This window comes from Lampris incognitus, chromosome 10, assembly GCF_029633865.1.
Source record: "Lampris incognitus isolate fLamInc1 chromosome 10, fLamInc1.hap2, whole genome shotgun sequence".
Classification (NCBI taxonomy): Eukaryota; Metazoa; Chordata; class Actinopteri; order Lampriformes; family Lampridae; genus Lampris; species Lampris incognitus.
In genome coordinates, this window is record NC_079220.1 from 49,069,711 (window position 1) to 49,081,644 (window position 11,934).

The 11,934-nt window shown below is 51.2% G+C and overlaps 1 protein-coding gene across 1 annotated transcript; it reads left to right on the forward strand.

Annotated features, from left to right (window-relative positions):
• Positions 1–986: 986 nt before the first annotated feature.
• On the forward strand, positions 987–6,907 carry slc16a5b (solute carrier family 16 member 5b). Its single transcript, XM_056288019.1, has 5 exons — positions 987–1,399; positions 2,428–2,908; positions 4,276–4,416; positions 4,508–5,365; positions 5,743–6,907. Exons 2-5 carry the CDS (start codon positions 2,464–2,466, stop codon positions 6,015–6,017), a joined length of 1,719 nt encoding a protein of 572 aa, XP_056143994.1. The 5' UTR covers positions 987–1,399; positions 2,428–2,463; the 3' UTR covers positions 6,018–6,907.
• The last annotated feature ends 5,027 nt before the right edge of the window (positions 6,908–11,934 follow it).

Consider the following 11,934-nt stretch of genomic DNA (forward strand, 5'->3'; position numbering starts at 1 on the left):
AATTGTAGTAAAATTACAGATTGAATAGTTATTTAACTATTAATTTCTCAGTAATTTTAAATGATTTCTTATTTTTTCTATAGTTTTAAAGTTGAATTTAACAGTTTACTCCCTTAAATAACAGACAAATATTTGTGAAATTACGATACATTTATGAACGTATTTTAACAATAAATATGTGTATTTCTAATGTTTTTTTTTGTAAAAGAACAGAAATATCTTGGGGTTTCACAGTTACAGTTATTTCATGTTATTTTACATTTGACATGTAGAATCACAGTCTTTTGTTGTAAATTTAATTGTATTTTAAAAATACAGAATAAATCTGTAAAATACACAGTAAAATTCTGTTATATTACTCTTTTTTTAAACTATTTATATAGCACTTTACACACACCACATCCAATGTGCCCTACAGCACACGCACACACACACACACACAGAGGAAAACAAAAACAAAAGAAGGAAACAAATACAAGAGAAGAGAAATCAGAGTGACAACAACAACAACAGCAACAACAACAACAACAATAATAATAATAATAATAATAGTAATAAAGACACATGGTCACACAGAGCCCATATGACTCTGAAGAGAAATACCCGAGCTGGCTGAATGTTGCACAGTTAACAGCTAATGAGTAAAGGTTTGTTTTAAGATGACTTGTAAACCTCAATAGTGGGGGAGAACCGGATGGTGGGAGGAGGAGAGTTGCATGGTTTTGGGGGACCGTGACAAGAGAAGGCAACACAGTTTACAGAGAGATTAAGATCTAAGTGTCATGTTTTCACAGTTACCCCCCCCCCCCCCTTTGCACGAGTGTGCGCCCATCTGGTGATATTTACAGAGGAGGAGGGGTGTGACTTGTTGCACTAATCACAGCAGGTGCTTGTTCAACCACGTGGTGGGGGTTCCCCCCCCCCTGTCCAGTTATGGGAAAAGGGGAACGTACGACGTTTCACGGAACCCATAATGACACCGACGACCAGAGCCTATAGCCGCGTGTCAGAGAGGCGTCTGTGATGCTGTCTGCTGTGCGGTGTGGAATACGCAGATCGATACCCCCATCTCAGATTAAAAAAAAGAAGAAGAAGAAAAAAGAAAAGTGAACCTAAAAAGGATTCAGACGATGGCGCGATAACCCGGTCGGATTTGCGGAGCGTGACTTGGTGATGTGGTCCAGACTAATTCACCGCGGCTCCGGAGTCACGGGTTCTCTCTAAACCTCACCGCCGGCAAGACCTCAGCACGGCGCGACGAGTCCGGACGCTCCGTGTCCGCAGCCAGCGCGGGGATGGTGCCAGACGGGGACACTCGGAGACTTGGATAACAGAAGGGTAACGAGAAACAAGAAGAAGAAGAAAAAAGAAGACGAAGAAGAAGAAGAAGAAAAAAAGGGTAATGGTCACAGCAGCTGCAAATGACTGACATGAAAATGACGGCGCGGTAGTTTGAGTGTGCGTCTTATTCCCGTAGATTATTCCCTAATATTTATTTAAGCTAATTCTCTTGCATTTTATTGCGGTCCGCGTGCAGGTCCGCCTGCTGTTTCCATGGAGATGTATGCGCGAGGGGAGGCCGAGATCGTCCCGAGGAGGTCGAGAGAGCCGCGTTAAAGCCTCCGATGTCGTCCGCATCCGTCTACCATACTGGCAAATGACAGCCTTTAATAACTAGCCGTGAAGAAGAAATATATATATACATACACACACACACACACACACACACATATATATATATATTGTGTATATATATATATATATATATATATATATATATATATTGTGTGTATATCTGCAAGCGGAATAACACCGGTGATACACTCCGGTCTGTGTATGTGGCACTGTGCGGTTGGAAGTTGAGAGCAGGAGAGGTGGTTTGATTCGCCCCGATATTGTGGATTTGATGGGACAGTGCCCCCCCCCCGCGCCCCCGGTCGTCTGATGCAACGTGATGCTCTGTGCAGTAGCCTGCAACGCATGGTTTCTGGAGCATAGGCTTGCAAAGGTAAATAAGTTTGTTTTTTTGGGGGGGGGGGGTTGTTGCTCGCAGTGGCTATAAACCTGTGACTGTAATGAAGACAAACAGCGTCACAGACGCAGCGCACCTCCTTGAGCTTTATATATGTTTTCATTGATTTTAGTGACACTTTGATTTGTCAAATACTTTGCCTGTCCTGCGTGAGGAAGGCCGATTAAAAAAAGGTATTGCCATTCCCTCTGAAAGCTTGCCTGGAAACGTTGTGTAGATTTTTTTTTTTAATTGAGGTGTGCATGTGCCAAAACTGCATCTGGGCAGACGACTGGCTTGTGTCCAAAAGTAATGTGGGCGTATCTAATCCATTCAAAAATAACAACAACAACCCTAAAACACAGGGCTGTCGCTTTTAATCGCATTGCTAGCTTACTCCGCTGTCTGGCCCACAGAAAAATAAGCAAGACCAGTAGAAGCACCGGGACAGCATGACCGAGGGGGTGGAGGGCCAGGCTCACACACTGGCCCCGAGGAACAGACACAACCACGGGAGCAGTCTCGATGTCTGGCGGAGCAGCAGGGCAACGCTGGGGGGCTCTGAGGAAGCCGAGTACACCGGCGAATCAGGAATGGAGCGCAGTGATTCAGAGGAGCCCACCAAAGAAGAGGACCAAGAGCAAACCTCCGCCCCGGCTACCCTCGGCGGTGGTGACGGGCAGGAGGATGGCCCCGCTGGGCACAGCCAACTCGTGGCGCCCGATGGAGGCTGGGGCTGGGTGGTGCTGGTCGCCACCATCCTGGTTCTGGCACTTACACTGGCCTTCCCATCGTGCATTGGCATTTTCTACACCGATCTGCAGACGGAGTTCAACACCAGCAACACTGAGACGTCCTGGGTGCCTGCCATCATGACTGCTGTGCTGCATGCTGGGGGTAGGTATGCACGGTTTAATCCACTTTCATCACACATCACTGTTTCCAATCAAAGCTGCTTGTTGATAGGGTCTGCCGGACCACACACTGGGCAAGGGTATGTGTGTGAGATGTGTTCGTGGGTTTGTTATGTGTCTGTCACCTCTTCCCCCTGTGACTACACCTAAACACTGCCTGTCATTCTCATTTATAACACGCACATACGTAACAGCACAGTGGCACACACACATACACACACACACACACACACACACACACACACACACACACACACACACACACCAACACACAGTGAGTGAGAGAGAAGTGGGTGTCTGGATCATTTTACAAAACATGTGAGGGGATGAGCTTAGGATTCCTGGAAATTTTACCTTGTCCCCCCCCCCCCCCCGCGCTCCCTTCCCTCACACTGAGAATAGCCCTTGGTTGTGAAAGGTAGCGGTGAGTCAAGACTCTGGAGGTATGATGGTGAGCCAGAGGTCAGCACACAGACGCAGGCATGAACCTATTGTTCTTATGCAGACTGGCTTGTTTGTCTTTGCGATCGCCTCCCTCGTCATCCTCCTCCCTCTCTCATTAAAAAAAAAAGAAGAAGCGCTCTTTGACTTAAATATCTTGCAACATTGCATTGGTGTAGGCTTTGACCCCAGTATTTATGGGTGAGATATTTGCTCTACACATGCAAAATAAAAAATGTTCAAGCAGAAATAGTGAGAAAACAGGAGTGAATTCAAGGAGTTCAGGCATCATTTGTGCAGATTAGTAAAATGCCATTGCTATAGTTGGTAGATGCTGTTATCGCTAGATGGAGAGATGTACATTTTACCCATTTTCCAGGGCTAGCTCTTGGAAGACTTGGTGGTCCAGCTCTTTCCTGGCCATGTGACTCTGGCAGACCTTATCTGAGGGAACGGCTACAATGGCCAAAAGACCACAGTCATTATGCGCACATCAAAGAACTCGGTCCCACTGTGCTGAAATTTACTTCTATTTCATTTAATTGGCTTGATAAATAATCCATTTAGCTTCGGCCAGGCACAGAGAGCTACGAAATGGATTTTTATAACTGAACCTGACGGCTTATTTTCTGTCTTCTTTCCATCTATACTTGGCAAGAGTAGAAAGGACACCCGAACACACCTATCCGTGGTTTTGTGCTTCTGCGGATCCATTCAAGACAAGTGGAATTCAATTTAGCTGTGTGTCTGTGTAATTATTATTCACTGTTTAAATCTCATGCAAATAGGCTCCATTTGTTGTGTTAATCAGTGCATTGTTCTCCCTCCGGTGTTGTGTAAATGAATGTCGTCTGTGGATCTGTATTTGTGAATTGTATGTTTAAAAGTTTTATTTCCATTTCTCCCAAGGTCCATTGTGCAGCGTTTTAGTGGAGCGCTTCGGTTGCCGGGTAACAGTGATGGTAGGCGGGGTGCTGAGTGGACTGGGCATGGCGGTCAGCGCCTTGGCTAGGACCATCACCGAGCTGTACATCACTGGCATCATAACAGGTCAGAGGTCATACACACGCACAACCCCTTATTACCCATCTCTCACACATCCTGAAAAGTCACAATAAACTCCATTTCCTCTCCACCCCAGGACTGGGATTCTGCTTCGCTTTCCAGCCGTCAGTGACTATGATGGGTCACTACTTTGTGCGCCGCCGTGCCTTCGCTAACGCCTTGTCATCTACTGGCACTGCTCTGGGCCTTAGCATCCTGCCGCTGTTTGCCAACTTCCTGCTCACTCAATTCGGCTGGCGCGGCAGCTTCCTTGTGCTGGGAGGGATTTTGCTGAATTGCTGTGTGTGCGGGGCCGTCATGAGGCCAGTGGACGCCGCATCAGGGCTAAACAGACTCAAGCACACCCAAGGGTCTAGTGAACTAAGCAATCTCCCTGTGCAGCGGGAAGAGGGGGGGCTAAAGGCACGCCTTAGGGCTGTTCTCTTTGGCTTCGTCGCCTTCCTGCGCAGACACATGGCCTTTGACCTGCTGCTCAGCAACTCTCGCTACTGTGCCTATGCGGTGGGGATAACGTGGATGATGCTAGGTTTTGTGGTGCCGCTGGTCTATCTGGTGCCTTACGCTACTGACAACGGCATGGAGCAGGACCGTGCTGCCCTGCTCATGTCCATCCTGGGCCTGGTGAACATTGCTGTACGGCCCCTGGCTGCCCTCCTCTTCGGCCTCTCGCGTTTCAGAGGGAGCGGCTGTTTTGTTTACATATTCGCTGCCGCCTTGCTTGTGAACGGTCTGAGTAACGCCATTTGCGGCGCATCCGCGTCCTTCAACGTCCTCTTGCTGTACGTGGTGATCTTCGGCGTTTCCATGAGTGTGATCGGCTCGCTGCTCTTCACCGTGCTGATGGACACCGTGGAAATGAGTCGCTTCCCATCGGCCCTAGGGCTTATCAGCATGCTGGAGAGTGGAACATTGCTTATCGGACCACCCCTAGCAGGTGCGCGCGCACACACGCACGCACGCACACACTTAGATGTATCCTAGCATTACTGCTCTATTATCAGTCAGATTGATGAGTCAGCTTAATCTGCTCAAAGCCTGGCTCCTATATCGTGGGGAGAGTTACTAAGAGATACTAAGAGGATGGAGCAGCATCTGAGACACCTTGGGAATTGGCCGGGGTTTCCACTTCCATGGTCATTAAAATGTCATCCTCACCACAGCTGGTAAACTTGGATATGCTAGTTTCGTAGTAAAGGTCTCTCTCCACAAGGGATCATGATAATTCACCAACATAGTTAAATGGTGTCTGTCTTGTCATTGCAGCACTGCCACTGAACCCGTTGTTCTCCACTGTTTTCTTGTGATTCATAGGCCTCTTGGTGGACAGAATGGGCCAGTATTCCTATGTCTTCTATGCCTGCAGTGTGTCCGTGTCCTCCGCTGGACTCTTTCTCATGGGGTCCTTCTACTTCCTGGACAGCAAGCATGACAGGGAGAAGACAAAGAAGAGGAAGAAGAAGAAGAAGAAGAAGAAGAAGAAGAAGAAGAAACCAACAGGTCTCTACCTGAGGCCAACCTTGATCCTTGTCCCTGACTGTGAGCAGGGCCAAGAAGAAACAGACATGGTTTATGTCACCAATGTGTAGCCTAAACATGGGTTTGAGAGTAGTTATGGTATTAGGCCGGAACTTCTTTATATACAGTATTAGCCATTTATTGAGGAAATTGGTGGACCTGTATGGCGAGCCTTGGGGTCAGAAATCACAGTTCTGAACGGTAAAGATCATTTGTGATGTCACATGATCCTTCGCTAACATTCCCATCCCACCTAACCTCCCCCATTCCCACGTGAACTTCCACTCCTGCCTTGTTTCCTTTCAATAGCCAGTAAAATGTCATCCTCTGACACATGCTGTATGTTAGAATGCCTTAACATCTTGTCATCTGTTAAGGTGAAAAAGTAGGGGACGTATGGTATGACCCAACAGTGTTTGTATCTGCATAGTGTGCACGGCTTAAAGCCTGCAGAGTCTTGGCAGGTGACAGAAGCTTGAAAGTCAAGATGAGTGGCAATGTGTTAAAAAAAAAATCTATAGTGTAGTGGTCTATTCCGTTGCCTACCAACACGGGGATCGCTGGTTCGAATCCCCAGTGTTGCCTCCGGCTTGGTCGGATGTCCCTTCAGACACAATTGGCCGTGCCTGCGGGTGGGAAGCCGGATGTGGGTACGTGTCCTGGTCACCTGCACTAGCGCCTCCTCTGGTCGGTCGGGGCGCCTGTTCATGGGGTAGGGGGAACTGGGGGGAATAGCGTGATCCTCCCACGCGCTACGTCCCCTCGGCGAAACTCCTCACTGTCAGGTGAAAAGAAGCAGCTGGCGACTCCACATGTATCGGCGGAGGCATGTGGTAGTCTGCAGCACTCCCCGGATCAGCAGAGGGGGTGCAGCAGCGACCGGGATGCTTGGAAGGGTGGGATAATTGGCCAAATGCAATTGGGGGGGGGGGGGATCTAAAAAAAATTTTTTACATTGTCCCGCTCATTATTGGGGTATTTGTGTCTCTTGAATGTACTAAAGTTAACAGATTATACACAAGAACATGGAACTTTAATTCACCGTTTTGTAATGACTTAATCACTGGAAACACAACATCGTAGATTATTTTTCTAATATAGTATTGAAAGGTTGATGATGAAGCGGAACCCAATCTTACACACCTCTAAGCATGATTTTATCACAGTATACTATTCCAATCAAAATGAAGGACTGTGCCAATTTGTGCCACGACTGTATTTGTTATATTTGATAGAATACATACCATGTGATTTTTGAAATACTTTTACAAATGAACCAAGGTAGCCTGATGTTGTGGAGGATGACAGAGACCACTTCTCCTTTTGACCACACAGCCGTGGGGTAGTTGATTTCCTCCACTAAACTGAAAGTGCACAGTTATAAGCTCGGGCTGCTCGACATGCTAGCTCACACACCAAAACCCCTCCCTCACGTCTACCCACAATCCCCTTCTCTGGTAAACATGGTGAATGTCTATCCTGCTTAATGCACCCTGGTGGGGAGCCGAATGTAGGTATGTGTACTGGTCGCTGCACTACCGCCTCCTCTGGTTGGTCGGGGAGCCTGTTTGGGGGAGGGGGATAGCGTGGTCCTCCCACGCGCTACGTCCCCCTGGCGAAACTCCTCACTGTCAGGTGAAAAGAAGCGGCTGGCAACTCCACATGTATTGGAGGAGGCATGTGGTAGACTGCAGCCCTCCCCAGATCGGCAGAGAGGGTGGAGCAGCGACCCGGACGGCTCGGAAGAGTGGGGTAATTGGCCGGAACAATTGGGAAGAAAAGGGGGGGGGGGAATCCCAAAAAACAAAAAGAAAAGAAAAAAAAAGAAAAAAATCAACATGGCGGGGGGACGGATAATGTGGCCAAAACGGCTCCTCTTGAAGGGTGTAGGGGCAGGGGGGTGTCCACGCCGAGGGGGTTGGGCTTGTTGAACCGGCCTGTCCAAGTCCAGGTGAACCGGCTTGAGGCAGTCCACTGAAACCCGCTCTGGCATACCGCCCACATCCAACACAAAAGTCTTAGCCCCCGCTGCCAGGACATGGAAGGGGCTGTCGTAGGGGGGCTTGCAGGAGCGTACGGTGGGTGTCGTGCCGGATGAAGACATACCCGACTGACTGCGAGTCCTTGGGGACATAAGACTGAGGGAGGCCATGCCACGAAGTTGGGACTGGAGTGATACCGACAGCACTGTCCTGGAACACAGCCTGTAGCAGACCAGGGTGCCACGCTGTCCGGGAGAAATTCACCCGGGACCCGCAGCAGCTGGCCGTAAACCTGCTCGGCTCACAAGGACTGGAGGTCTTCCTTAGGGATGGACTGTAGGCCAAGCGCAACCCACGGGAGCCAGTTGACCCAGCTGCTGTCTTTGAGGCTGACCCAAAGAGCGGCCTTCATGTAACAATGAAACCGCTCACACAAACCATTGCCCTGCGGATTGTATGTCGTGGAGCGTCACCCCTAGGCCTTCAGCGACTGCAGTCCACAGCTCAGATGTGAACTGCGGGCCCTGGTCAGAAGTGAGGTCAGACCACGTGCCAAACTGGTCCACCTAGAACTCGATGAACGCCCGGGCCACCTTGGTGGACATGGTAGATGACAGCGGAATAGCCTCGGGCCACCTGGTGGTCCTGTCCAGCATGGTGAGAAGGTGGGTGAAACCACGGGAGGAGGGATGTGGTCCCACTAGGTCCACATTGACATGGTTGAAACGCCTCCTGGGCACCAGCAACGGCACCAGGGGGGCCTTGGCGTGGCGGTGAACCTTGAAGTGCTGACACACCATGCAGGCACCTGCCCAGTCCTTAACGTCCTTCCTGAGGCCATGCCACACCAACTTGGCCCCCATCAACTTTGTTGATGCCTTCATGCCTGGATGTAAAAGGCCATGGATGGCATCGAAAACCTGCCACCACCAGCCAGTGGACACCATGGGCCCGGGCTGACCTGTGAGATGTCACAGAGAAGCGTGGCCCCAGCGTTGTCGAACACAACACCCTTCAACTGCAGCCCGGTTTCAGCAGTCCAGTCGGCCTGCACTTCTGTGTCGGTGGCCTGGTCTGCAGCCATGGCAGCGTAGTCGAGTCCCAAGTGGATGGCCCCCGCCACCACCCGGGAGAGGCAGTCGACGATGAAGTTGTCTTTGTGGCGACGTGCCAGATGTCCGTGGTGAACTCCAAAATGTAAGAGAGTTGATGCTGCTGGCACCCAGACCACTGCTTGGTGGCTTTGGCCATGGCAAACATCAGCGGGTTGTGGTCCACAAACACAGAGAACCGGCGGCCTTCCAGCAGGAACCGGAAATGGCCCGGTTGAAGATGCTGTACTTCCTCTCACTGCTGCGCAGCTGGCGGCTTAAAAAAGAGAGCGGCTGCCAGGCTCCGCCCACCCACTTCTCATACACCGCCCCCATGGCGTAATCTGATGCATCCGTCATGAGTGCTACCGGGGCAGTTGATTATGGGTGCCTCAACAAGGCGGCATCAGCCAGCACAGCCTTAGCGTCCTCAAACGCCTGGTTTTTCTCCTCTGATCAGTCTACCGGGCCCTTGGGGTCCTTACCCTTCAGAGCCTCATACAGGAGGCGCATAAGATGAGCCGCCCGGGGAATGAACCGGTTGTAAAAGTTCACTATGCCCAGGAACTCCTGCAGGGACTTCACTGTGTTCGGGCGCGGGAATCTGGCGACGGTGTCCACCTTGTTGGGGAGGGGGGGGGGGTTGCTCCGTCCTTTGTAATCCGGCGCCCGAGGAAGTCGATGGCTGGTAGGCCCGACTGGCACTTTGCCGGGTTGACGATGAGCCCATGCTGGCTGAGCTGCTCAAACAGCTGCCGCAGGTGCACCAGGTGCTCCGCCGCGGACGTACTGGCCACAAGAATGTCGTCTAAGTAAAGAAACAGGAAAAGCATATCCTGCAGCACAGAGTCCGTGACCCGCTGAAAGGTCTGCGCAGCCCCCTTGAGCCAAAACGACATTCTCGTTACTCGAACAGGCTGAACGGCGTGATTACTGCCGTCTTCGCACATCCTGCAGGCGGACCGGCACCTGGCGGTATCTGCGCACGAGGTCCACCTTGGAGAAGATGACCGCCCGTGCCAAGTGCACGGAAAAGTCCTGGATGTGCGGAAAGGGGTAGCGGTCTGGCGTCGTGGCGTTGTTGAGGCGGCGGTAATCATCACATGGGCGCCAGGCACCGTTAGCCTTCGTGACCATATGCAGGGGGGAGGAGGCCCACAGGCTGTCGGAGCAGTGCACGAAGCCGAGGCGCTCCATGTTGGCAAACTCCTCCTTGGCGATGGCGAGCTTGGCTGGGTCGAGGCGCCGTGCGCGTGCGTAGACTGGGGGGCCCGTGGTGGTGAGGTAGTGTCCTATTCCGTGCTTGGTGACTGCTGATGAGAAGATGGGCATTGTGAGGTCCGGAAACTTAGCGAGCAGACACTGAAACTCATCCCCGGGGTGAGCATATTATTGGACAGGCTGATGGGACCCGCCTCCCCCAGGGTACATGGATAGGAGCAGAAGGAGACGGCGTCAATCAAGCGGCAGTTTACATCCACCAACAGTCCATAAGCGCGCAGGAAATCCGCGCCCAGGAGGGGAATGGACGCCTTCGCTATCACAAAGTCCCAGCCGAGCCGCCGAGCGCCAAAACCCACCTTCACATACCTCGTGCCATAGGTGCGGACGGGGGTGCTGTTGGCAAATCTGCCGGCCATGGCGTCCAAGGCAGGATGCTCTGTTGCGCGCCAGAATAAACTAGCAACCGCCGGCCGGAGATGGTGCCCTGAATCAACAGCAGTCTGCCTTCCTGGCCAACGCTCGGGGCTACTGATACAGGCATGTGCCTACTACTGAGCGTCGGCCCTGGCTTTTCCCGCCCTGCTGAAGCTGCATGGTGCACAGCATTGCTTGGCTTTGGCTCCAAACCTAGCATGGTAGAAGCACAGTCCCCCCGAGTCCCGCTGCCGACGAGAGCCAGCTGCCGCGGCGACGCCCGCAGCCTCAACCGGCGGTGGTGGAAGAGCGTGGGCAGGCACCAGAGCGGCCGCACTCTGCTGACGGCTGGCCAGAAAAATCCCATCAGCCTCCGCGGCCAACTTGGAGCTAGCCAAGGCAGCACGGACGTGAGACGAGACCACTTCCTCTTTTGACCACACAGCCGTGGCCTCGTTTATTTCCTCCGCTAAACTCAAAGTGCACGGTCATCAACTCGGGCGGCTAGATATGCTAGCTCACACACTAAAACCCCTCCCTCGCGTCTACCCACAATCCCCTTCTCTGATAAAGATGGCGAATGTCTAGCCTGCTTAAAGTAGGTCACTACAATGTATATTCTTCATAGAGACCTAATTTATGCCAGTATTTTGTATATGTAGTCTAATAATTTGAAAATGTTGAATATTAAAGGAATGCTTTTATGTAAATATGTTTATATGGTATGTCACAATTATATAGTTTCTCGTTTCCTGAAACTACAAAACCAGTTCCCCAGCTGAACGCCACCTTGTGGATAAAGCCCGAAGCTGCAGAAAAGGAGCGACGGCTCCTTATGAATCCCCGAAGCAACCCATTTGTGTGTTTTTGTTGTTTGTTTGTTTGTTTTTTTGGTTTTTTTTGAGGGGGTGGTGGGGGGTAATGTAGGCTAAAGAGGGGTAAGCCTTCCCTAACTGCTGGCTGTTGTGCACCCTACACGGCCATGTGTCCGGTTTTGGGACGGACAGTCCTGTTTTTCAGCTCTGTCCGGCTCAACGTCTGGACGCTTGTCTCCTTTTGATGGTACTGTAGCGAATTAGGGAGGCAGCCCGGGTACCGCCACAGCTGGGACGTGAACCCGTGTTTCTCACTCCGCAAGCGACAACGTTAACCAGTCGACTAAAGGGTCCGACCCGTTAGTCAAGGACCAACGTGTCTACTTATCCATGCACGTTACAGTACGTTACCAATGGCCCAGTGATGGCCTGGCGGCCTGTCCAGGGTGTCTCCCCGCCTGC